Source organism: Panthera onca, chromosome C2 (assembly GCF_046562875.1).
Source record: "Panthera onca isolate mPanOnc1 chromosome C2, mPanOnc1 haplotype 2, whole genome shotgun sequence".
In the NCBI taxonomy this organism is placed as follows: Eukaryota; Metazoa; Chordata; class Mammalia; order Carnivora; family Felidae; genus Panthera; species Panthera onca.
In genome coordinates this window covers 57,545,037-57,572,601 of record NC_138347.1, presented here as the reverse complement: position 1 = coordinate 57,572,601, position 27,565 = coordinate 57,545,037, and the positions used below count along the sequence as shown (strand labels likewise).

At 40.8% G+C, this 27,565-nt stretch overlaps 1 protein-coding gene and 1 long non-coding RNA gene across 3 annotated transcripts in view; one reads left to right on the top strand and one right to left on the bottom strand.

Annotated features, from left to right (window-relative positions):
- The window catches only part of LOC132683744 (uncharacterized protein NECTIN3-AS1-like), a 67,252-nt gene extending 40,807 nt beyond the window's left edge, over nt 1–26,445 (top strand). The window contains exons 1-3 of one of the 2 annotated variants that reach the window (XM_060640082.3): nt 18,382–20,487; nt 23,254–23,946; nt 24,176–26,445. In XM_060640082.3, the coding sequence (XP_060496065.1) occupies nt 23,710–23,946; nt 24,176–24,490 (552 nt within the window). In that variant the 5' untranslated portion in view covers nt 18,382–20,487; nt 23,254–23,709 and the 3' untranslated portion in view covers nt 24,491–26,445. Of the gene's footprint in view, nt 1–18,381; nt 20,488–23,253; nt 23,947–24,175 lie in introns of those variants that run through there. The other variant, XM_060640081.3, reaches the window with a different exon arrangement.
- LOC132683745 (uncharacterized) lies at nt 5,568–26,947 on the bottom strand. The gene is made up of 3 exons (XR_009612357.2): nt 26,836–26,947; nt 15,796–15,917; nt 5,568–5,824 (listed from the first exon to the last, which is right to left on the bottom strand). It is a non-coding gene; the product is annotated as an uncharacterized LOC132683745 (long non-coding RNA).
- Between the last annotated feature and the right edge of the window lie 618 nt (nt 26,948–27,565).

Sequence of the window (27,565 nt, the reverse complement as noted above, 5' to 3'; positions counted from 1 at the left end):
CAAGGCTCAAACCCATGGAATGTGAGATCATGAGCTGAGCTGAAGTCAGACACTCAACCGACTGAGCCACCTAGGCGCCCCAGGTTTTAACATATTCTTGACTCGCCAAAAAGAGCACCATTGAAACTGTACAAAGTAGTGTTCTGGGGACTCAGTCTTGGAATTGTATGGGATAGGTCAGGGAGGTGAGACTAAATAAAAACAGGCACGTCAATGTAGAGGCTTAGAATATTGTATGGGATGATTTGGGTGGAATTTGTGATGACCAGTGGTTGATCTGGAAAGAAAAAACCTCCTCAAGGATATGGGAATAAAAAAATAAATAAATGAAAAGTGACAGACCTTGGTGACTTACTGAATTTACAGGTGAAGGAAGAGGGAGAATGAAAAGTGACCTGAAGGTTTTTATCTCAGCTGACTGGGAAAACTGTGGGACCAGAATCAGAAGTGGGGAAAGGGGGGAAGTAGTTTTTGCTTGATTGTTGTTAAGGCTTCCTGAATATCTGTACTGTTTTTTTTAATGTTTATTTATTTTTGAGAGAGAGATAAAGAGAGCACATGAAAGTCAGAGGGGGGCACAGAGAGAGGGGGCAGAGGATCTGAAGTGCTGTGCTGTCAGCAGCGAGCCTGACATAGGACTCAAACTCACAAACCATGAGGTCATGACCTGAGCCGAAGTCTGACACTTAACCGACTGAGCCACCCGGACACCCCGTTAAATGTCTATTTTAGAAATAAGCCTCTTCAAGTTGGCAAATTAAACTTTAGCTCCATTTGTACCTCAAGGCCTGTACAGGCCATCTGTTGAGGACAAGTAAAGGTAGGTATGAGAGGGAGGATTGTGCAGCATAAAACAGGTAGATAGGTAATGCACTAAGTGCATTGACAACATCTTTGACTATCCCTGGAATTTATTAGAAATTATTCTTTGAAAATGCAACTTTTATGTGGACCTGCATTCATTTATTTTTTCATAAGTCAACACTATCTCTAGGGGATTTAGTTTAAAAGATTAAGTCGCTAACCCTTTAAATGAACAGGGCTTCAGCTAATTATTATTTTCTTTACTGAGAGATGTTCATACTAGCTTTTGAAATTTGAGCTTGGTAATGCTAGCAGAATTCTTCTGTGTTGCTAAACTGTTACTGAGTCAGATGAGACTGAGTTTGAATCCTTGCTTTCCACTTAATAACTGTGCGATCTTTTGTCAAAGCAGGTTCTTTTGTAGAATAAGACATGGTGAAGATTAAGGTAATATGTGTGAAGTGCTTGCTGCAGTAGCTAGCATAATACGCTTTGCATAAATGCTAGGTGATGGGTGCATGCGTGCGTCCGTGTGTGTGTGTGTGTGTGTGTGTGTGTGTTGACACTCACCAGCAATTATGAACTCTAAAGCAAAATAATTCTTTAAATATTCTGTTCAACATGGCCTGGAACAGGCAGCTTGGCATTGTAAGAACATCTCTGTCCTTGCAGAGCCCGGGAACCCAGAGGCTATCTTAGATCCCAGGGTTAATTGGGATTATAATCAAAGCCCATCAAGAGAAAGTCAGTTGTCTGGTTGACTGTCTGCAGCCTCTGGCCTCACTGGGCAGGTGCTGGCTGTTAAAAATGTATTGTCTTCCCGCTGCATCATCAGGGTGCAGGTCCACATTGAGAGAGGAACTTTCCTAGCCAGGATCACCCCAGCCATGGTCACCCAGGGCCAACAGACAGCTGGACCTCAAATATCACTCAGCTCTTAGGTCTATATACATACATTCAAACATACGTGTGTTTCACACAGCTTTTTTTTTTTTTTTTCCCTCTCCTGTGGTAAACCCACTGGACCAGGGTGGCTGGTTCAGGCAAGTTTTCCGCAGAAGTAATCCATGTGAGACAACCCAGACCTAGTCTGGAGTCTGGCTCTCTATTTTAGAATCTGTTTCTCATGGTGAGATTTCTCTGAGCAGCTCCTAAGCTCCTAAACCACCAGCTAACCTCAGCCATGTCAGTTCAAGGTGTTTGAAGAATCTGCAACCTTAAAGGGAATAGGGGTGCAGTTTTCCATCCCTTTCTTTCCAGAAACACTTCAGAAATGTGCCCATTCCCATTTCAGCATCCCTAGAGCTCCCTATGGTAAGGGATTTGGGGAGAGCATCTTCAGTTGTGGGGGAAAAATAAAAAAGAAACCTGTAATACCTTTGCCCCATAACAATGGCTGCCTGTTTGTCTTATACCACTTAATTAAAAGTGGTTCTTTCCACAGCTAATTGATGTCTCCACTTGTAGAAGCTGAAGGGATTGGCAGGTTTTGAAATGCATATTCTCTCATTAGAAGACTTGAAGTTCTGCCTCACCAGTCATCCCTCTCCACTATTATTTTTCTTCTTATTATTATCATTTCAGAATTGAGGAGCTAAAAAAGTCCCTTGAGAAGACAACCTGAGAGAAAGAGGCAAGTCTGATTCTTTTAAAAATCCTGCACTCAAGTCAATTACCATTCTAGCTTTGGTCTGAATATACAAGAAGGTACCCTAGCTTTCTAATGAGGTTTTCCCCATATGGTATATTGAATTTTAGGTCCATTTCAGATGACCACGATTGTCATTTTTTTCAATTAAAAATTTCTTAGCAATTTGTGCCTTTAAAAAAGCCTCAGGAAATTCTTATTGCTCATAGTTCACATGAAAACCAGATAACCACCTCTTCTACCTGTGGCTTTAATAAAAAGGGAGAAAAAGTCTCATTGTTACAGTGTGATCACTGTTAGTTTGACATCCCCATCAAAGAAAACAGCTCTCCAAGCAAGGCTGTCCTTAAACCCGGAGACAGACTTGTCAGTAACTTAGAGCCAGAAAAACTAGATTTCCAGAACTGTGATCAAACTGTCAGGGCAATGCTGCTTCCATGGGGACCAAGACAAGCCCACCTGTCTGAATTTTTCCCAGACATAACTAAGAACTCTGAAGATGAGCCCCAAGTAAAAGACATCAAACAATTGCATCACTGTTTCCCTTGAGGGATTTGGTCCTGAAGACTAAGAAAACCCTCTTAAATTAGCTCTAATTAAATGCTGTGAATCTGCTGTCCCACCATTCGGAAAATGGATTGCCTCATTGTGTTTTTTTCGTGTTACTCATAGAGTAGGAGAATTGAGATTCTTTAAAAGAAGATGAAAAACATGGAGGGGACCCAAAAAACATTTTAAAAAATAAAAGAAAAATTGACAAGGCTATTCTGGATGCCCCGCGGATAAATGGTGGCCCTAGATAATCATTCAGTATGTGTTGACAGAATTTGTTGATGGGATCACTCAGGTGGTACGCTCGCCATATTGATTACAGAGTGATACGTATAGATTATTAAGATGACTACCAGTGCCTTTCACACCACATTGGCTCACTGTGTATACAGACAAGAGCAAATTATTTTATACAGACTGTTCCTTGGGGGGGGGGGTGTGGCAGGGTAGTGAGAGGTGGTGTGGGGGGTTCACTGGACACTCTGCTTTAAGTTATCCTGACAACACAGGGTTATTTGAAGATTTACCGTAAAGTGTTTCTGCACAAAGGAAATGTTTTGTGGAAGGAATTCCTGACACCGCACAAGCATGTTTCTTTAATTGGAAACTGGATACACTCTAGTAAACATTTTATTGGAGAATTTATTTCACACTTTATGAAGGATCCTGAGAGAAATGCTTTGTGATTAACTGTGATTGTCCACATATGAAAAATGAGTAAAGGGACAAGAATAAATATGCAATTAGTAGGGCAGGCGTCCAATCCTTTATTTATTTTCTGCCATTTCCAGCAGTGCCCTTTCTCTCAAAGATAGCAGTGTTAGGCTGGACATCTAACACCAAACCTGGTCAGTTTGGTACCCTGTAATCTTTTGTTGTTATTTTAATTTTTAATACTAGTCGGGTGTAAATCAAAAGCTAAAGATACCACTATAATCCTGCAAGCAGTTTCCTTTGAACAGAGGGAAACATGAGAGCCAAGACCTGCACTGTTTTTAAGCTCTTAGATAACACTCCTGACTCACTTATAGACTAGTGACTTTTTGTTTCGTTTTTGTTTTTGTAATGGATGGATCCCTAGTTTATGTAAGCAGCATCAACATCACCCTGACACTTGTGAGAAATGCAGATTCTCAGGTCAATCCCAGACCCGCCACATCAGAAATTCTGCAGTGGGAGTCCAGTAATCTCTGTTTAACAAGCCCCCCTTGGTATTTCTGAAGCCCACTAAAGTTTGAGAACCACTGAACCACACTATTAACTCCTTCCTCTCCTTGCTTTGCATCCCCAAGCATGCTCTGCGGAGAGCACAGTCATGACTTAGCACAAAGTATAGTTCAGTCCTTTAACTAAACCTGCTGGCTCTGTGGTTTCATAAACACAGTGCTCCCAACAATTGAGCTGAGCAGACACACATAAAGGAAATATGTGAGTTTCCCCTCAATCTTTCTTTTTTGGGGAGGAAGTGTGGTATTTAAAGGTCGCATTTTTCTAAAACTTTTTTTTTTTTTTAACGTTTATTTATTTTTGAGACAGAGAGAGACAGAGCATGAACGGGGGAGGGGCAGAGAGAGAGGGAGACACAGAATCTGAAACAGGCTCCAGGCTCTGAGCTGTCAGCACAGAGCCCGACGCGGGGCTCGAACTCACAGACCGTGAGATCATGACCTGAGTCGAAGTCGGACACTTAACCGACTGAGCCACCCAGGCGCCCCAAGGTCGCATTTTTCTAAAGTGTCTTAGTAGTTGTGGGGCTTGAAGCAAGTAATTTAATTCCTCTCACCTTTGTGGTCTTCACCTATATGCATACACTCTTTCTGGAGTTGTGCCGAGTATGAAAGGAGCCCTGGCTAACACTAGCACATTGCCTTTCTGGGAATTAGAAACAGGTGTTCCTCTTGGGGGGACCAATTAGTAGAAAGCATCATCGGTTAAGGATAACACTGTGTTGTCCTAGATTTGGCCAGGAGAGATTGGGCTGGATTTCAGCCCTGCCTTCTGCCTCCTCCTCTGGACACCTTTGTGCAAGTATATGCAGAAGTGTTGATTGAGACAATGTATGTTGCTTTTCATGTGGTATGCTACATACATGACACATATTACACATAAACATACTTTTCTGAGATGTGTCTATCACAGTTCATGGAGAGGAGCGTGTGTGGTCATCATTTGGTTATCAGTAAAGATGCTTAAACTGCTCAGTAAAAGTTTAAAACGAATCATGAATCATCATATTTCTCAACGCTGTGATGCATGGACCAAATTAAGAGGTTAATTGAAAGCATTTCATTTTACCCTTAGTGCAATGTAGATATATCTTCTCTGGACCATTGAAAAACGAGATCTGGAAAGAAAACTGGTTTCACATTCGCTGCTCAGATGCCATCCATGACTTATCTACTGACTGATGGAATAACTGAAATAGGGGACTGACATTCCAAAATAATAAATAGCACTTAGATATACATGAAACATAGAGAAAATATTTCTGATATGATACCACCCAGGTGCTGAGGATTGGTTTCAAATCCTTTTATTAAAAATATTTTTTAATGTTTATTTATTTTTGAGAGAGAGAGACAGAGTGTGTGCAGGGGAGGGGCAGAGAGAGAGAGGGAGACTCAGAATCCAAAGCAGGCTCCAGGCTCTGAGCTGTCAGCATAGAGCCTGATGCGGGCTCTGACTCATGGACCTCGAGATCATGACCTGATCATGACTTCAGTCAGATGCTCAACAGACTGAGCCACCTAGGTGTCCCTCAAATCCTTTTTTAAGGGCAATGTCAACAAGGAGGAAAGCCTGGGCTCCTGCAAAAAGAGGCTGCAGAAGGAGACACAAGAAGGGGAAGAGTGACGTGTTTGGCTTCTTCACAAGTTCACTTAAGGTTGACCCCTCCTGTTTTTCTATCTAAGAACTTGAGTGTCATCACCTTAGGAAAGACCTACAACCCACTGTCATCTTTGGCTATCTTAGATTTTGGTATTTACTTTTAGCACAACTCATTATTACTTACTATCAGTTCCCTGGTGCAAGGAGCAAGGATCCTGCCTAACAGTCATCATTACATATGAAATTGGCACAGTGAAAATGATGGAACAAAGCACTGGTTTAAAAGCCATAAATTCTTTAAAGACTACACTAAATCCTTGTGCATCTATACAATGCTAGGTTACAGCTTTGCTACCGTAATTAAATGCTATATGAGGAAATGTAACAAGATATGTGGCCAAAGTAAAATGCTAACCTAAATAGGATCGTTAAAATGTAACCCAGGAAATAAAATTGGAAATCACTATTAGAACACTGCTCGTGTTACAAGATGTCAGAATCATGCATAATGCAAGAGTGGAACTGCTTACAGAGACTTTACACAAGAGAATTTAAACTTGCTTCTGTGGACATGAGGAACTGCTCTTTGAAGCATGGGCTCTGATGAGATTCTGCCCGGCTGTAACGACATTCCAAGGGAATGTTCTGTTTCCATCAGATGCATATTTATTTATAGGGTGCTGAATGAAGGCACATTCATACTACGTGGCAGATTGTACCTCCACCATATTTTTCATTAATCACCTTTTCTTTGGCATCTTCACCATTGCTTCATTATTGATCTGTTTTTTGAACCCTCTATGTGAATAAACCTACAATCGCAAAATTACCCATTGATCAATGTCAGCAAACACATTCCTGCAAACACAACCTTTAACTCTTTTTTCTCCGAACCCTCATTCCATTTCATCTCTTGGGCAAAGGCCTGAAAAAACAGATGATCCTTGTATTATTCCCTGAAGGTCAACAAATCCAGACTTTGCTTGGTTTACAAGGCTGAACATAAAGCCCATCTCAAAGAGAATACTTTTCCTCCGTTGCTCAGATTTTAAGTCAAAAGGCCTTTCTTGCACGCTCTAACATTCTCCCTGTACTCTGTGTTGAAGACTGTGGATCACATGTTGGTCTCTGTTGCCCCATACTGAGAAATCACCTTCTTTGAATACTTGTGCCAAATACAAACATATTTATCCACACACTAACCTCTCTAATTTGGTCATAATTAGAGAAAGGGCTATTTAATTAGTGAAAAGTCTTAAATTATAGATGGCTGATTGCTTTCGAGTATATAAAGTAATAGCAGGAAATGACTAACAAAGTGTTGCCAAGTACAGGACCTGCCAGGCCTGTTTTAATGAATAGCTAAAGATCACTGAAATTAGCACATTAATTGTATGCATGTAAATTGCTTCTGCTAAGTGTATTAAAATGTTGTTCTCTTTGTAATCATGTTGAAATTACTTATTTGGTTAGTACGCTCTTTTCACAATTGTTCATGAAAGACAAGAAAGTGAACTTCAACATAGTCCCTGACTAAATCGGAACACCACCAATTACATGCCTCCACATTTTATCATGCATACCAATGACTCATGACCTATTTTTTTTTTAATTTTTTAATGTTTTATTTTATTTTTTGAGAAACAGAGAAAGAGCGCGAGCAGAGGAGGGGCAGAGAGAGAAACACAGAAACCAAAGCAGGCTCCAGGCTCTGAGCTGTCAGCACAGAGCCCGACACAGGGCTGGAACCCAAAATGTGAGATCATGACCTGAGCTGAAGTCGGTCGCTCAACCGACTGAACCACCCAGGCACCCCATGACCTATATTTTAAAAACCCCAAATGCATATCTAATAAAACCCATCTTCATTTCCTTGTCTTGTATCTCTCTTTCAGAATCTCATGGAGGGTAGGTAAGATACCACCAGGCTCCAGACTAACCTCCCTGAGTGTGAATCCCTGCACAGCTGTGTAACTTTGGGCGCATTGCTCAATAACTCTGAGCGTTAGTTTCTCATCTGCCCTCCAAGATTGTTGTGAGAATTGAATGGATAAAATGATGTTTTGAAAACTTTTCTCAAACTTCCACAAGGACAGCAATCACCCCGGGGCACGTGTAAAACCGGCAGTTCCCAGGCTCCTTCTCTGAGGTCTCCGTGGCTTCTGATTCATGGGGAGCCGCCAGCCACCCCCGGAGATTCTAATCAGCTGAGAAACATAGCTGGGAAGCACCTGGTTCATCATAGCTTCTCTTCGCTCACGTGCTGTGCACTGTGTATTTCATTAGTGAGCCAAGAAAAACAAAGGACAAGTAGACTGAAGGTGCAGGAACCAAAAAAGTCATCAGAATATCCCTGACAGCTTTTTCTTCAGTGCCTCCTGGTGCAGAGGAGTTCACCGTCTTAGAGGGAGAGCAGTTTTCTCCACAGTTGAACAGTTCCATTGGTCCAAAAGACAAATCTCTCATTGTGCAGAAATCTGTTTCTTTTGAAATTCTGTCCATTGTTCTTGTCCAATATTTGGAGCAACATGGAACAAGTCTGCTCATCTGCCCCTTAGGACAGCCTTTGTAACACTGAAAGAGCCGTCTTATCTCCTTCTGATTTTCTTTTTCCAAGCTAAATATATCAAGTTCCTTCATCCATTATTGGAACATGGAACATGGCTTCTATAGTTTTCACAGTCTTGGTCACCTTCCTCTGGAGCCAACTTGAGACTGTCAGTTTTCCTCATAAAATGTGTTGTGTGATAGCATTGGGTAGAGTGCTATACATTTCTGAACAGAATAGAGATAAACCGTATTTCTATAAAAGATGCTCAAAATAGATTATCTGAAAAGAAGGGTGCACTGAATTAAAAGAAAATTTCTAACTCCAGTTCTTTGACTTCCTGTGTGACCTTGGATGAGTCATTTAACATTTCCAGATTCTGAGTGACCTGATCTGTGAAGCCAGCATAGCAATATTCCTCTACCTACTCGCTCACCTCATAGGGTCATTCAGAGGATACAATACAAAAGAAAGAGGTTGGAATGATTATGGGCTACTTTTATGATCAAATCAACAAAGCTATGTTCAAAATAATAGTTACTTAAAAATTAAGATATATTTTAAAATTAAGCAAGAGAAAATGATATATCACTTGCAAGCTCCATATAAAATAAAACGTATTAGATTTTTAACATTTTTTTCTCTTTTATAGAAAGTATATCACACATTGGTTCATATCAAGTTCATGTCAATTTAATAAAAATCCTTGATTTTTTTTTTTTTTTTTTTTTTGAGAGTAGCCAAGCCAGATTATCTCAAGCTTGAAAACTGGAATTCTGAACTTTACTTAAAAAAAAAAAATGCCTTTCATGCTTCTAGGATGAGGGTCAATAGCCAGGAGACTGGACTCTAACGTGAAATCTTAAAAACCTACCTGTTAGGTCTGAAGAGAGAATTGGACACCACCTTCACGTCTCTCAAGTTTGCTGGAATTCTCTTTAGAGAGGAAGGTGTGGTTTGCAGAGTTTCCTCAATTCATTTAAGGGATTTTATTATCAATACTTTTCTACTCCTTTTTTTCTTTTTTCTTTGGTGTGATCTCAAGGTCAAGTTTAGAGTAAATGAGAAGTATGTCTCTCACACAGTAGATTGGGACTTCGATTAATGGGAGAAATAAACTCATTATAAGAATGAAGATTTAGCCTTGCTGATGTTTTCAAATAATAATTATACAAGGACATTTTTTTTTGTCTAATGGTGAGAATAAAAAGTAGAATACAAAATTACATACATATGGCATGATCAGAAGTATGCAAAATGTGTGTGAACACTTACGTGAATAGAAAAATAAAGAACACTGGGAGGAAATAAACCAACATATCAAAAGTGATTATTGCTTGTCAGTGAGATTGCAGGTGTTGTCTTCTCTTTATACTTGTTTATATTTTCCAAATTTCCTATAATAAGCATGTATTGCTTTTATAATCAGAAACAAGTTAGCAAGAAAGTGCAAAAAAGAACTTTGCTGCTAGGTGAAAAGTTGATGTTTGTATTAGAAACAAAATTTCACGAATACATTTTTTTTTTACTGATGCCAACTCCGGAAGGTGGGAAAAGGACCTTCTTTTATTCTTCTCCCCATTTAATCTGACATGTAGGATCCTCTTTTAATGATAGATTTCAATGAGGGAAAGGCACCTGGGGCAACAATCAAGGGAGATTGCGTTACACTGTGACAAAATCTTTAGAAACGCTTTTCTGTCTGGGTCATCAAACAGACTGCAACAGGTGTAAGTCCTTTTTCTTTTTTAAAGTAATTTTCAAGCAGACTTCTCACACGCTGAGATACACGTTGATTATATTAATAAAAAAAAACCCCTCTGACCTATTTCCAAATAGGATTCTCACTTCACATTAATTTTCTGTTTTTTATCCAAATTTAGGAAGTCAGGTCAGTGGCACCTGACCATTAGAATTAAAGCTCCATAAAAGTAGGAACTATGCTTATTGTTTATTTTTAAAATTTATTTATTTATTTTGAGAGAGAGAGAAAGAGAGAGAGAGAATAAGTGGGGGAGGAGCAGAGAGATGGAGAGACAGAATTCCAAAAAGGCTCTGTGCAGGAGCACAGAGCCTTACTTGGGGCTCCACCTCACTAACCGTGAGATCCTGCATGACCTGAGCTGAGATCAAGAGCTGCTTAACTGACTCAGCCACCCAGGCACCTCTATTTGTTTATTTTTAAATCATCTCCATGTCCTCAGCATCTAGCCCATCGCCTGACACTTAGTAAATGCCAGCCAAACAAAGAAGCGAGCCCTTAAACCCGCTGACCCGGATACAGAATAGAACTCTCTTCCTTCCTTCCTGGGGCATCAGTTCTTGGGTAAAGGTCAGAGAAACCTTAACCTGGGTAGAGAGGAGTGAGTAAGACTTTGCTGTTACCTGAGCAAACTGGGGAGGAGCAGATAGAGGAGGGCTAGGGAGTCTGCCTGGAATCACTTCCACATGGAACCGTGGAGCTCTGGAACTGTGGAAGATTTGGACTTTGGACAATAAATAGCAAAGACCACTGTTTCAGGGGTTTGGGCTTGTTGCTTGTTTTTGGAAAGAGGTGGGTGAATTATGGATAGTTGTAAATTCACTCAGGAATGTTTAAGAAAGGGTTGGGATAGGACCTGGACTGACAAAGTGACAAGGACAAGTTGGTGGGCCCCATGTCCACAAGAAATAGAGATAGAGACTTTGGCCTAAGTAGTGATTTAGCAGACTGGTTGAGCAGAGCAAGGAGGGCCAGGTCTTGGGGAAAAGAAGCTCAGTGTGACTTCACATAGACTCCCCTTTTATTGAGCTTAAACTCTGTAACCATCTGACTGAGGTTAGGAATGCCCTGTGGCTTTGAGGTGTGGGAAAGGGCAGATGGGAGTCAAGTAGCTACCTCTGTTGGGCCATTTGGCCTGGGGAGGCTGAAAAAAAGAGGTGGATGGTGTGGGGTGGGCGCTAAGTGGCCTTGGCTGGCTAATCTGAGACAGTAAAGCAAACACACTTTGAAGGGAAGCGAGAAAGGCAGCTTGGTAACCACCACATACCTGCAATTTGCTGACAGGCATATAACTCCTGTTCCAAAATTCCTCTCCATGTAGCTTCTTATGTCTTAAATTACTGGCTGGAATGTGTGAGGATCCAAATGACTCACTGTGAAAGAGAGCTGAGTTCCCAAAGTTGGGGTTTCAAGAGAAAAACCACTTTGGTCCCCTGGGAGTGACAGAGGCGCAAGAGTTTCTAATTGAGGTGTGGGATGATACACAATAATTTTAAGAGGCTTTAGGGTGTCAGCACCTTAATCTAAAGTAGTGATTCGAATGGTGGGATTTCAAGTACTGTGAGAAACTTGAGAGAAATAGGAATAGAGGCTTCTGAAATTCTCATGCCTGGGCAATCTGGACAGCTCCAGAGTAAGGCTAGATGTGGTTTCCAAGGGATTCTTTACCATGCCTGCAGTGATGAGGACACAGCATTGCTAAATTATCCCCATTCAGTGTTCCATTCTGTGCATCAGGAATCCTTTTGAACTAAAGTCACCAAATAGCCAATATGCTAGTCAAGTCAATTTTGTGCTGGTCAAGCTGATTCTTCTTTCAAATCCAAGTCCTCTGGCCTTGACCGTTGCCCTCCCTGGGGCCTGTTGTAAATCTATTGACCTCCTTTTAGTGGTCCTACCTGTTATCTCTAGATTAACCATCTCCAAACACTGCTTCCATCATGGTTTTCTCCTGTGCAGTCAACTTTGATGGCTTCCCATGGAGCAGGGTCTCGAGGTGTGGTTCTTGTACCAGCAACATTAGCATTACTTGAAAAGTTGTGTGAAATGCAAATTTGGGGCCCAACTCCAGACCTACTGAATTAGAAACTCTGGTGGTAGGGCCCACTGATCTCTGATGCATGCTGGAGTTTGAGAACCACTGCCACAGAGTTCCTCAACCTGGCATTCAAAGCACTGTCTCCTCTATGGTCTTATAACACCTGTCTCTTATATTTGGCATTTATTGATCCTGCCTTGTATTAGGATTTTTCTTTGTGTAATCTGATCTCACCTTCAGAGATGTAAACTCTTTGAAGTCGTGGTCTGTGTTTTCTAGATTTGCTAACTTGTAAAATCATAAAGCTGGAAGAATCTGGAAAAATACTATCTAATCTCTTCATTTTGCAAACCTTTCAATGGTACCATGTGCCTGGTGGACATTCAATTAACAATTGCTGTATGAAGTAACATGCCCACGGGGAACATGGAGTTCGTGAATTAAGACTGCTGAGACTTCAGTGTCATCGCCTTAATTTAGATTGTCCCTTCTGGTACTCTCTAAGGGTTTGTGAATGCCTGGGGAAAGTCTTGGATGCCTTTGCCAGTTTCCCCCCATGATCTCCCTGAATGGGCTTTGGAGTTTGCTCACTGAATACAAGACAACAGTGTTTTGAGATACAAATGGCAGCACAGTTGAATTAAGAAAATAAAAACAAAAACAAATTTGATGTTGTTTTTCTTATTGCTGTTTTGAGAGTCAGCATGAAATATGAATCTGCCATACACAAGAAATAATATCTTGCTGAATATTTAAGGCATAAATACAAATTAATTGCAGTGCACAGCTGTTAATTATCAGGCTTTGGAGCATTCCAGGAGCAGTTGCTCATGAATACCTATTCAGCTAAAGATCCCTCACTTAATAGGACCTGATGACATTGGCCATGAAGTTGTTGATTGGTTGCTTCTGCATAGTCTAGAGGTCCAGGCTGCCAGGGGTCATTGCACTTGTAAGGGATAGGCTGCCATAGCAGAAACGGGGCATGTTTGGCTTAGGAAAGTACTCTTTCTCCATCTCAGGAATGTTCACACCCCAAAGAGGAGACCCTTGACTTCCACAAATGGTTTTGTGGTGACTCTTCTAAATGAATTGGGCTATGGCTATGGCAGACATCTGTGTGTATGTCACCATACCAAATTAATATGGCTGACTACATTCCCCATGCTGTACATTGCATCCCCATGGCTTACTGATTTTATAACTGGAAGTTTGTACTTCTTGATCCCCTTTATCTATTTTGTTCCACCACCCAAACCCCATCCCTCTAGCAAGCACCTATCTGTTCTCTGTATCTATAAGTCTGGGTTTTGCTTTTTGTTTGTTTGTTTTGCTTTTTAGATTCCACGTTAAGTGAAGTCATGCTCTATTTGCCTTTTTCTGACTTATTTTACTTAGCATAATACTTTTAAGGTCCTTCCATGTTGTCACAAGTGGTAAGATTTCATTCTTTTTTATGGCTGAGTGATATTCCACATACCACATATCATATATACTGCATCTTCTTCTTCTTCCATTGATGGATACTGAGGTTGTTTCCATTTCTTGGCTATCATAAATAATGCTGAGTAGACAGACAAAGGGGTGCACATATCTTTTTAAATTCATCATTTTCATTTTCTCCAGGTACGTATCCAGTAGTGAAATTGCTGGATCATATGGTGTTTCTATGTTTAAGGTTTTGAGGAACCTTCATACTTTTTCCAAAGCGGCTGCACTAATTTACATTACCACAGTACACGAGGGTTCCCTTTTCTCCACATGCCAACACTTGTTATTCCTTGTCTTCTTGATACTAGCCATTCTGACAGGTGTGAGGAGATAGCTCACTGTGGTTCTGATTTGCATTTCCCTGATGATGAGTGGCTTATCTTTTTACTATAGGTCAAATTCATTAAAACAAACTCACATGGACTTTCCTAATTATGTTTGTGGTGGTTGTGCCGGGATTTGGTTTAAATAAGAGTGCTGCTATTTGTTTGTGAAGTTTCAGGGTAATTATAGTGATTGCAGTTTTGGGACTGCTGGCCTGGTTTTGCCAGTCTTATGATTGTCTGGTCCTTCCTGCTCTGCAGTTTCCAATGCACCCGCACCCACCATCATGAGCACAGATTGTTCCCTGAGCCTTCTAGGCTCTCTGTGGCCAGAATTTGAGACCTGGGATGGGGGGCATTTAAGGAACTCTAACTCAACACGTTTGTTCCTCAGCATCAAGTTAGGCGTCTAGTCTGCCTTTGCCTTCCGCCATATTTCCAGAATCATCTATGTCTCTTTTTCTTTTGGGTTCAGTGCACTTCTTGTACTGGTTCCTGTCTCAGGAATTTGCCAAGCTTTCCCAGGTCCTCCCAGAACTTGCCATCCCTCCTCCCTCTCAGCCACCAGGGCGCAACCCTGGCACCATTGGCTGACTGAAGCTCCACCGTCACAGATTAGGCTGTCTGATGCTGCCTGCCTGAGTCTTGGGACATGTTTTGCTTCTGAATTCCTTGGCACCATGCTTTGCTTTCATATTGAGTGAACTTCCGCTATTTCATGTTTGCCTCCTGATGCCAATTTCCTAGCTGCATTATCGGCTCTTATGTACTGCCATATTTTTTAGCTACTTTGTTCTGCCTGCCAGACTGGACATTCTCCCAGCACCTGCAGCTGGGCCATACTCCCTGGTGGCTGGTCTAGTGTCAGGTCCCAGCATCTTCCATCATGACCTGCCCAGACCCAGTTTAACAAATCAACAACTATGAAGTATGTCCTTCAAAATGTTTATGTTTCAAATACATTGTTTAATCATTTTTACTCCAATTAGGTTGTGCTACCTTTAAAGAATTATTCCCACACTTTTTTAGTACTCTATGTGAATTGTGAAAATGGTTGCCTTTCCCCATTTGCGGGTGTTTTAAGTAAAATGCAAATCAACTTTGCTTTTAACGGAAATTCTGAGCAAAATTCTTTTGTGAAGAATTAAAAAAATTTTTTATACATTTTCATTTTTGAGAGACAGAGACAGAGTATGAGCGGGGGAGAGGCAGAGAGAGAGGAGACACAGGATCTGACGCAGGCTCCAGGCTCAGAGCTCTCAGCCCAGAGCCTGACGTGGGGCCAAACCCATGAACCACGAGATCATGATCCGAGCCGAAGTCGGACACTCAATCAACTGAGCCACACAGGCACCCCGCAAGAAATTTTATATTTAACGCAACTATAATCTGATAAAATTGTTCCCATTTCTGCCCTGATGTCCAAGACAGGAACTCTGGGCCTAATTATTGTGTTATCATCCTCGGTGTTAAGCTATGTATGAGGAGCTGAAGAATGGGCAAAAGCAAAGAAAATATATGTGTGCGTGAATGTGCACGTGTGCGTGTGTTGTATTGGGAGAGTGAATGGGAGTGAGGTAAGGACAGGGGAAAGCAGATATGTCTGTTTGACAAGTGTCATGGGCTTCCTGTTAATGTAATAGTTATTGATGATGTGAACACTTGTTATGGTGTTCTAATGTGTGCTAGTGTGCTAGTAAGTACTTGGATTAGCTCACTGAAACCCTCTTAAGTAGGTACTAATTTTGTTTCCACTTAGCATGAGAGAAGATTGAGGTTTAGAGAGGTAAATTAACTTACCTGAGTCCACACAGGAAATAATTGCTAGATTAGAGAGTTGAACTCCAGCAGTGGAACTCCAAATTTGTATCATCCTGATTCTATTGTTTTCCTGTTCTTCACTATGGTGCTTCCAGATTATTCTTATAGGACCAGAGAATAGAGAATATAGGAGGAAAATAATTAACATTTATTAGTTATAATTTTCAAAGGGTTTTTACATTAATCTTCAGAAACAGATGATTCTTGTCTCCATTTAAGAGGGCAAAAGAGAGACTCAGAAACAATGACTCTATATTATCAAATGTAGCTGTAGTTTACTATTGCATTATGGGAGTCTACCACATCATCCTGACCGTGGACATTGGATTTTTTCCAGGCTTTTTGTATTGTATATAGCGTCTCTGTAAATATACACATATTTCTCTCTCTCTCTCTCTCTTTTTTAAATGTTTGTTTATTTTTGAGAGACAGAGACAGAGTGTGAGAGGGGAAGGGGCAGAGATAGAGGGAGACACAGAATCTGAAGCAGGCTCCAGGCTCTGAGCTGTCAGCACAGAGCCCGATGCGGGGCTTGAACTCATGAACGGTGAGATCGTGACCTGAGCCGAAGTCAGACGCCCAACCGACTGAGCCCCCCCGGTGCCCCTACATACACATATTTCTAATGCACATTTTGCATGACCTTGTCTCAGGTATACACCTAAGAGTATATATGTTAAAAATGAACACTGAAGACAACGAATAAAAAAGAAGGCCACGAATGGAGCAATGATGACAGTTGTGGACAACGATGAGTGTCATGAGCCAGTAATTTTTATTAAACGAATTCTGTGAACCTGGGCTAAAAAATTTTTCGGTAAACCTGAGGTCTCACCTTTCCCCCCAGAACAATTACCTGACTTGGTGACTTGTCTAGGACGACGGAGTGGTGGAACTGGGACTAAATCGAAGTTCTATAGTTATCGACAGTTCTTAGTCCCATCTGATTTCTACACATGAACATTATCCTCATCATTCCACCTGGGTGGGCTGACAACTACAGACTTCACAGGTTCAGAGGGGAGATAATACACCACTGATTTGCAGCCCTGTTTTTGCAGAAGAGATTTGGTTTTGAGAAATTACTCAAGTGTTGATATTGCTTCACCCATGGGCCTGTGTGCTGTTAAGCTTGAAATGAAAAGAATGGCTTCGTGGTTTAGTTTTATGAGGGAACCACAGCCATAGAGTTATGATCCAGTGCATATAACATTGAAGGATAACAATTTAAACTCCAATAACTCTTGCCATATATCTTCACCAGAAGGTCTCAAAGAGTTTTATGAGAAATTATAGACTAAGAATTTGGAAGAGTTATGTGCAATTTATGGTTAAAAAAGGAAGTGCTAAAGTTTTCTGGAATGTTCCAAGGCTTTCATTAGAGAAGGCATGAAGAGAGCCCAGGACCATTGACTCTTTGGCTAGGAACCCTGGCAGGAATAGATGTGACCAAACGATTTAGTGATTCTGAATGGCTTCAGCTTGCTTTGAGTGGCAATATTACTTTTCCAGGGGCCTTGCTGATTGAAGAAGGACATAGAGGAGCCAGCATGAGTTGATTCCCCAGAAACTTTAATAAACAGTGATACTGTGGTGGTCATATTAATACAGCTTCTGTAATATACTCTCTGATTAGTGTTTCTCCCATTTTAATTGGGATTCTAAGCACCATAATGATGTGAGCCAGCTGAAGTTTTTAAACAGTACAGATATAAATGGTTATCCTAAATTATATTTAGGAGAAACTCTATTTGAACTATTTAGGTTAATAAATAAAGACACCAAATTAATATAGGCTATTTTAAGACCAAGCATGTAATACTATAAAACTTTGGTGATCTGTATGCTTTCTGTTGGCTGGCCATGGGATTTTTAATTGAATTACTACAGAAAATTCAGCTCAAAATATTATCAGATTTAACCACCCACTGAGTGTGTTGTTATTGTTTTATTAGACTAAATCAAAGGTTACCACAGCTCTTTTCTGCACTGACTTTCAGCCCAGAGGGGTAAAGTCTTAAAACGAGATGATGAAATTTTAGAAAAGAGCAAGAACTTAATGTGGGGATAATAATCACATATTTTCTTGAGAAAAATGAAACTGCTTCATGGCTACTTTATATAATAACATTCCTAGCTTTTTAATAGTTAGTGTCTATGACATTCATGTTCTGAAGTTTGTAACTGGTCTGAGGTTGAGACTGAAGGAAATTGTCAGGGGACAGAGGTGCCCCTGGAGAAGAAACCCATTGGCAAACCCAGTGTCAACAGTATCCACATTGCAAGCACACTGCTTTCTGGCCATATCATCCCCAAAGCTCAAAGTGTAGGTGGGATGGCAGCATGGCTGGAGGAATCAACTCAGCAGATAATAATTTCAGAGCCTATACATCTTTATCGGCTTGCATGTGGTTAGGAATGCACCTCCCCCACTTTTTAATCTGTTCCAAGACTGTGTGTGTATCTCATCTTTCAGTGGATCTCAAAGCGCAGTTCTCCAAACCAGCAGCACTACCCAGGACCTTGTCAGAATTGTATATATATGTGGTATGTGGTACACACACACACACACACACACACACACACACTCAATGGAATAGTACTTGGCAATGAAAAAGAATGAAATCTTCTCATTTGCAACAACGTGGATGGAACTAGAGTGTATTATCTTAAGCAAAATAAGTCAGTTAGAGAAAGACAAATACCATATGATTTCACTCCTATGTGGAATTTAAGAAACACAACAGATAAACACAGGGGAAGGGAAGGAAAAATAAGATAAAAACAGAGAAGGAGGAAAACCATAAGAGACTCTTAAATACAGAGAACAAACGGAGGGTTGATGGAGGGGAGGTGGGTGGGCGGATGGGCTAAATGGGTGATGGGCATTAAGGAGGGCACTTGTTGGGATGAGCACTGGGTATTATATATAAGTAATGAATCACTGGGTTCTACTCCTGAAACCAATACTACACTGTATGTTAACTAACTTGAATTAAAATTAAGAAAAAAAGAAATGTATACTCTAATGTGCTCATCCAGACATACTAAAGCAAAAACATCGGGAGTGGACCCCAACAATCTGTGTTTTAAAGGCCCTTCATGCTTCATGTAATTCTCATGTCTGCTAATGTGAGAAAACACCTGATTTAAATTCTGTTGATCGGGTTTTTTTTGTTTTGTTTTGTTTTTAATCAAAGAGCAGGTTTCCCATTGTTGGATTCATAGTAGGCTCTCAATAAATGTTGCCATGAAAATGAAAATACACTTAATTGGTCATGCAACATTCTGCAATGTTTACCATCATATTTTAGTCTCTTTGTTATTGTATACTCAGGAATGAGCACTTGCCCTCACAGATTATTCATTTTCTTTCCCTTTGAGACTAGCTCTTCAGCTATTCATTTAATATGAAAGGTCATCTTCAAAGAAAATTGTTGTCTGAGGCTTCCGTTTTTAATTCTCCAGAGACTCACTGAGAAGCAAAGTTAGTTCGTGCCAATCATTTCTTTCCCATTTTTAAAGAGGGCCAGTCAGTTCACTGTCAATGATGATTAGTGAGATTTTTCTCTAGTCTCTTCTGCAGGACTATCCAGAAGTTCAGTGGCCAAGAGTTTGTTGTTTTAGGACTTCTAAGTTGGCTTCATCTCTGCTTAGGCAGCAAATTCATCCAAGGGCTTTAATACTCTCAGCTTTGCTTCAAGTAATATGTGAAAATGGGGGAAAAATCAATCACAAAGAAAGCTGAAATGCAACAGGTTTATGAAGACAGAGGGACTCAGAGTGAAACATGTGAATTCACTTGTATTATGTACCCAATAATTTCTGATGTGGGAAATCCAGGGGATCATGGGCCCCAGATGCAGTGAGATTGATGTGGTATAAATCTCTTACCTCTTGTCAGGCAATTGACTTCTGTGGGTTGAACAACATCCCTGCCTATGAGCACATCTAGCCCTCGGGGCAGGTTCCCAGGTAGGGACACTAAAAGAAAGAGTCAAGGCCTGGAGCTGGGTGTATGTTCTATGGGAACGAGAATGCTGACTGTGGGTAAAAACTTAGGATGCAGGCATCACTTAGAGTTTGGGGAGGCTCCTCATGGAGCAGAGGTGGGGGAGGGGTAGTGATGGGCAAGGAGTGCTGAGAGTCTACCAGCAAGACAGAGAAGTATGGTATAGTCTGGAGGAAAGTGTGTTTGCAGGAAGCCAGGGATCTGAGTAGGACCTCCTCCTCTACCTTTCCTTGTAATTCTCATGGGGATGTGGGTGGGCGAATGCTTCTAGAATTATGCTGGGTGGTGCTAATCATTGCCTGAGGAGCTCTTTCTTTCCTGAGTGAAACTTGCTACTCTGGTCACAGGCTTTGAATTGGTAACTGGATTTATTAATTCTGAGCCCTGGCTATAGCTTCTTAATTTTTGTCTCCCAAACTCCAATTGCTTGTTCATTCAGAGACGGAAGGGGGTGAATTGGCCTCTAGAACCCCTGCTCTGGGGGGCAGACCAAACAACTGCATTGTGAAGTCCACAACCACTGACCACCTTCCAAGCGCCAGGCACCACAGAGACACTAGAAATCATGTGAGAAGCGAGAGTTTCTGCGTTCAGGGAGCACCGAGTCTAGTGAAGGACATAGATATCTAAACAGCCTACAGTTTGATGGGATAATTTTTGTAAGTATAGAATGTTACCTAAATGGAATTAAATGTGTTTTCTTTCTGCTTGAGGAAGTCAGCTAAGTCTTCTAAGAAGAGGTAATACTTATAGCTAGGCCAGGTAGTGAAGAGGGGAAGGGGCATTGTAGGCAAAAGGAGGAGTGTTTGAGAAAGTCTGATGCCTTCAAGAAATGGCAAGTGATCTGTGAGTGGTAGACGTGAAGCGAGACAGAAGACAGGGAGTCAGATACCAAGGGCCAGCATCTTGCTGGGGGACTGGGGAGCACAGCTTTAAGTAGGAGCATGACAGGTTAGGTTTGTTTTAGAAAGATCATTCTAGCTCCTTTGTGGAGGGTGGGTCAGAGGGAGTAGAGCCTTGTCAAAATACAGTTGAGGCATGATGAACACCCGACCCATGGCCATTGCCAAGGCAGTGAAGAAGCCAGGTTGACTTTTAGAAGCTTGAATAATTTGTCTTGGTGACTTCTCTTCTATAGTCCTAGCCCCACCTCTTCGGGGGGATCTAGGGCTGCTGCTTCTGTAGATGCTGCCTGCATAGTTGTTTCTGAGAGAAGGTGCAAATTAAACCTGTGCCTGAGTTCTCTCATTTATTAACAGCAGCTTTCTTCTTTCAAAGATTTTACCAATCTCTCCTAACAGTATGGAACTGAAGCTAATTACAAAAAATTCCATGCTAGTGTATTGGTAAATAAATTCTGTACTTGGATACCATTTTTTTTTGTGTGTGACAAGCAATATGATTTTGTACTTTGACATGTAATTTAAATGGCTTACATCGAATGCTTTAATTCATTTGTGAAACTTTTATTGACATTTACTATGTGAAGGCACTATTAGTTGCACTGAGGGGTAACTTAAAAAAGTATTAGACTTCCTCTTGCAGAATGTGCCAATTCTGGTTTATTTTTACAACCACAAACCAAGGAACTTTCTAATAGCATTTGGTTCTTTCATTCATTTATTTACTCATTCATCTATTAATCCGTCAGTCAACAAATATTTGTTAATCATCTACTTTGCGAAGGCGAAGTAATGACATGAGGAACACCTTAGGGGTGGAAGTAAAAAATAGAACAGAGAGTTCTGGATGGACCTCACAGTTCTCAGAAAGCCCAGAATATGAAATAACCTCAGGGCTTTGGTTACTTAATCTTTAATACTAGGGTCACTTTCATTATTAAAGAGCATCTTGGATTAGGAAGTGAGGTTTTAACTTCTTAGATAACCTATCCTATCTCTGCCCCCATTTTCCTCTGGTAATTACTTGAAACTTTTAGTCACTGGACTGTGCACTGTGGAACTGTATTCACAAGGCCACAATAATTTCAAGAAATGAATCATGGAAGTATTTTCCATTACCTATCTATAGGATTTTCTCCTCAGTCAAAAGGGGACCAAATCGTGTGCTTTCCTAGGCAGGTGTGTAGAAAATATTCAGTCTACTCCATACCCTTACCAATTGATGGGTCTGCTTGAAATTGGCCAGTTTCAGAATTCAGCTCCCAGTTGTTTGTGTAAATGACTAAGGGTCATCAGAAACCATCTTAGAAGTACAACATACCCAGGCATATCTTGATCTCTTCCTCGTTTCAAGCCCCTTTTTAATTGCAAAAGCTCTTTCTCATTCTATAGTTTTCTACTCCTCTGTGGAAAGAGCACTTGCTAGGAATTAAGTGACTTGATTTCTAATCCTAGCTATACTGCTAACTCATTATATGACTTTAGCCAGGGCTTGGCATACTATATATAGCCTGCTGCTAAATCTGACCTACCACCTATTTTTGTAAATAAAGTTTTATTGGAGCACAGCCATGATTATTTGTCTACTTATTCTTTTGTGCTACCATGCAGCAATGAATATTCATGATAGGACCATTAGACCACAGAGCCTAAATAAAATGTTTACTGTGTGGCCCTTTATGGAAAAAGTCTGTCACCCTCAACTTTAGGCAGGGTCATTATTTTACTTGAGGTTCCCCATCTGTAAGTTTGGGGAATTGGATTAGGTTGTCCCCAAGGCCTATGTCATTTTTAGCGTTCTGTTGCTCTATCATTCTTCCTACAGAGCAGCCTCGTATCAACCTTTGTATGCTGGGATATAAACCTATCCATATTTCCTTCACTTATTCAATTTATGAAGCACTAATCCTAGCAAGCCACCGTAGAAAACTAACAAGTATGAGTCTCTGCCTTTGAGAAGCTTATAATCTGGTTAGAAGATATAGTTAGTACAAGGATTAGAAGTTAAATTATGACAGAAGGTAGTAAAGGATAACATACCAGAATAAGTGATGATGATTAAATGAATTCAAAGGAGAGAGATGATTATGGAGTGAGATGACTAGGGAAAACCTATAGGGGAAAGTGGGCTGTTTTTAAGAATAGTTACCTCCATGGTCCCATAAAATTTTGGATCAAGTGTCCTTCTAAAGTAGTAGTTTTCAGATTTTAGAGTGCAGGTTCCTGGGAAAAAAAATGCAAATTCCTGCAAGGAAGCATTAGAAGTTCTGATGTTAGGTCTGGGATACATCCCAGAAATCTGCTTTTTCAAAGAGCACCCCTGGTGATTCTGATATACATGGACAATTTTCTTACTTTTAAAAATACTGCTTTGGAAATTTGGTTAAGTTGCTAAATACTGTTTCTGTAGAGGAATTCATGCTAGGCTTGGCAGAGTCTTATTAAACCATAGATTTTGTGTGACTAGGAGGGGCTCTACTGTCCATGGAGCAATTATTTCAATGATTTTCTCTCTCCTTTTAGGAAATCTGTGATCTCCCAGGCCAAGAAGAACAAACAGAGGACTATCTCTGAAAGCCATTGAATTCCTTAGTTAAATCCAGAGGGAAAGTCTGAGATCAATATGGCTGTTGTGTCCGTGATAGTTGAGGATAAATTATTGGAAAGAGACAGGTACTAACTACTTCTTTTGCATTTGACTCTTGGTCCTTTTTTTGTGAGCTTTTTGTTCCTGCAAAGCTGGCTTGGGTCAACGTAGTAAGTCAAAAAAAAACCCTCAATGAAAGAAGCTGGGAATCTCCAATCTCCATCCCAAAACATGTCGCTGATGACTTGAACATATCACCAGATACTCAAGATACAGACGGCAGCTTCCACCTATGGGAGAATGACCCTCTGAAGAGAAACTTGGAATCATCATCAGAGCCATTGGAGGGGACATCTGAGAGTCATGTGGGTGAAATTTTACGAGACCCTGTCATGCCTCCAGTCCAGGGTAGAAAGTTAGATCCACTTTCAAAAACGCATAGACGTCTTAAGAAGGCTGTAAGGACAAAGAGAATGAGGAAGAGCAGGAGGAAGGAGAGGGTGGAGACCCACCATGCCCCCATCCTTCCAACACCTTTTGTGCCACCACAAAGTGAAGAAGATGAGGTGGTAGACACAAAGCCGGCTGTGTTCAGTGCTCCGGAAGATGATCCTGACCTTCCCAGTGAGGTAGGGATGAGGCGTGGGGTGGCGAAAGTCTGGGCTTGCCGCGTTTTCCTAGGAAAAATAATGACAGCCCTTCATCTGGAATGGAAGGAGGTGGGGGATGAAGAGCTAGGGGAACAAACTGGGATCCCTGGGCCCAGATAAAGCATGAAAGAACTGGCTCAGGGGGTGATGTCCTTTCTGCGCATGTGTGTTGGCGTTGAAGTCTTTAACTTCTCTCTTCTACTTGCAGGACAGGTTACAGAGTCAGCGGGATAAGGGCGCATGTGCGATGCATCAGGAGTGTCAGATACAGCCCTGTGAGCTCTCAGTGTCCCAGGAGCCGGGGCCGTCTTCTCCGGCAGTGACATCCTTGGCATCACCACCACGCTGCTTTGGTCGCTTCCTAAGCTGCGTCTGCCAGACCTTCTCAAGGTCTAGGAAGCAGAAGGCCCCCAGAAGAGAGGACACCAAGCAGGCTGGGGCAGGAGGTGATGCTAAGGCTCTAAGACCTGCCCTGTTGAGGGATCTGGGCAGAAACAGAGTGCAACCTCATGAAAGCCTGTAACAAGTTGATGCCGATATGGCTTCTCCCTGTGTTTCATTTTGTAATTTTCCCCGTGTTGTTGTTCCTGTTGGTCGATTCTTGTTTATCAAAGATAAGCGTTTTTGCTCTGCTTTTTTGGTGAGATCCTTAAGCCTGAGGAAGTGGTAAAAGCAAAGTAACTTTGAAGATTTTAACACTTTACCCAGTAGTGGGATTGCTTCCTACTTCCTCCCATTAGGCTGAAGTGGAATTCACTACAGAGCAGCGGTTCCCAAAATCCATGCGGGTGTCACTCATGTCCTCTGTTAGCTTAATTCTCACTACCTTCTCTGAGGATGGAAGCCATTCCATCTCATCATTTTGAGTAATGTCTCCAGAAATCAACCACCGAGTGGAGACTCCTCATGTCCAGCCCCTCTCATTGTCTTTTACCTTTGGCTAAGAGATTCATTTTGCATTCCTCATCCTCAGTACTTTGTTGAAATTCTGACACTCCCTACCTGATTTAGAAATGTCTCAGGGAGTGGTCGTTGCTCCTTTGCTCGCATAAGGTAGCGCTACCATCTCCTGTATCTCTCACCGTCCTTTGGTTTTCTTTTTGTCACTTGTTAGTAAGATACCTGGCCCTTACTTCTCAAGTGTTCTGAATTAAGAACCTCGTCACATAAGGTAATGGGCTCCTTTCCTTGTTATTCTTTAGCCAGATTCACAGAATCCCGAGTTCTGAGAACCCTAAAGAAAATAAGTACTTAGAAAAAAGTTCAAGATTATTTCATTTCCTGTTGTTGTCCCAGCATACTAGGTTACTCCTCTTCCCAGGACATAAACTAAGTTTAAATTAATTTTACACCCTCCTTTGAGAGAGTAGCTTTAAGGTGAATTTGAGAGTTTTCCCGTAGCTTTAATGACCTGTTGCTATTTCCTACATGTCCCGATTTTTCTGATTCATATAAGAATAATCAATAAAAGTACAAATAGAAATAAATGTGTAAAGTATCTGCATTGGAAGGAAATTGTACAATTTCTTCCTTCTTTAGGACTGACCCCAATGGTTACTGCACTAGAATTGGAGAAGATAACCAATGTGTTCGTTTTGTTCTTTCTTGCCTGGAATCGGGCCTGGTGCTGTTGGGAGAATGAAGTTGGGAAGGGAATAGAATGAGGTGCAGGAGCAGTGGCGAAAGATCCCAAAGGCTGCCTTGCGAGTAATTGGTAAAAACCACCCTGGAGGGAGTCTTGTGATGTGATGAGGATCTCAAGTTAGAATGAGAAATTTTATGAAATGTCATACTCCATGTTTGGAGTAAAATGGGACAGCTTTCTAAATTCAGTCATGCTTTGATACCTTTAGTTGTCTAAAGAGTGGTTGATTGTTTAGAGAGTATGGCATTTTAATAGAGCTAGTTGAGCATTATAAATGGGCTCAAGCTATTACATGAAATTTCAAATTATCCAACTGTATTTATGCACATATTTTCTCAGTGTTATATAAGAAATGTGTTCCCAGGCAAGGCATAGTGTACGTAAAGTCCTGAGTCATGGAGCCTATTATTAAAAGCTCAAAAGAAGGTAGATATTAGTGTTGTCATTAAGGCTTTGTTATTGTTATTGTTTCTTATTATAAGATATTTTAGGATGAGCTGTTCTATCATAGAAAAACTATTAGTTTCAACCTGGTTAGCCATATGCCCACTCCCATTTACAATGGTGATTTTCACACAAAGTTTACTTATTCCAAATTTAAGATACATATTACAGATAAGGGAAGATCTGTATAAGCACTTAGTTTTGAAACTCTTTTGCGCATGTGTCTTGACTGCCCGCTCACAAACAGGGGAAAGGGTGTCCAATACTCCTCAGCTGCATTTGTAAAGAAAAAAGGATATGTTCTCAGGTTTCAGACTTTGTGTTGTTATCTTCAGAGTCTGAATTATTAAACATGGTTTCTGTCTTAATAAAGTTGTTTTTTCAAAATATATTTAGAAAAGTAGTACGGCTGTGTCAAAGTAAAAACAAATTAAAAATAAAACCTGCTACTATTGATGAGAGATAAAGCATGGGTCTCATTTAAAAAAAGTTGTCCCCCGCCCCCCCGCCCCAGCAGATAAACAGATACTGTAAATGTGTTGTAAACGGCAGTACTTGACAAGTATAACGATGACCACATTTAATGTATTTAGCTCCCTGTCTTTCTCATGGGAACTCCCAGAACTAGGTAGGTGGCAGGTACCCTCAGTGCTGCAAGTTGAGTAAGCTGAGATTAGGCAAGCTGATTAAACTTTTCCAGTGATTTTTCTAAGAACACTCACTAAAGCTGATAGGGAATCATAATACAAATTCTTTAAACAGATTATTTAATCACTCACCTGTGGTTTTATCTTCTAAATGTGATTGTTTTTGCTCTGGTTCTTATCCCAACGTTCCATCCTGAAACACTTCTTGCTGACCATTTTGTTTTTGTCACCTTGTCCTCACACTACTGTCCAAATTCCAGCTAATGTCATCTTTACTCACCTGGAAAATGTTAACATGAAAAAAAAATCTGGTTAATGTAAAATTACAGAGAACCCTTAGAGAGGGTTTACTTATTAACTGAGCTTTAACGGAAAACATTGAAATTATCTAGTCCTTATTATCAGAGGAACCTGAAACAAAGAAATTAAGTCGTTCTCTCAAGGTAGCATAGCTGGTTAGTGGCAAAGCTAAAACAATAGCTAACATTAGATTCAATATTGTACATTGTATCTATCTTCTGTGATCTTCAAGCAGTCTGCATGGGGTTGATATTAATATTTTAATTTTACAAATTACACCATTTGTAAAATGGTGGCTCTGTTGAGCGTCCAACTCTTGATTTCAGCTCAGATCATGATCCTAGTGTTGTGAGATCAAGCCCCTTATTGAGCTCTGCACAAAGCATGGAACCTTCTTGGGATTCTCTCTCTCTCTCTCTCTCTCTCTCTCTCTCTCTGTCTCTCTCCCCCTGCCCCTTTCCCTTATATGCTCTCTCTCTCTCTCAAAAAAACAAAAACAAAAAAAAACAAAACAACAACAACAAAACAAACAAAAAACCCCCCCAAAACAAAAAATCCCCCA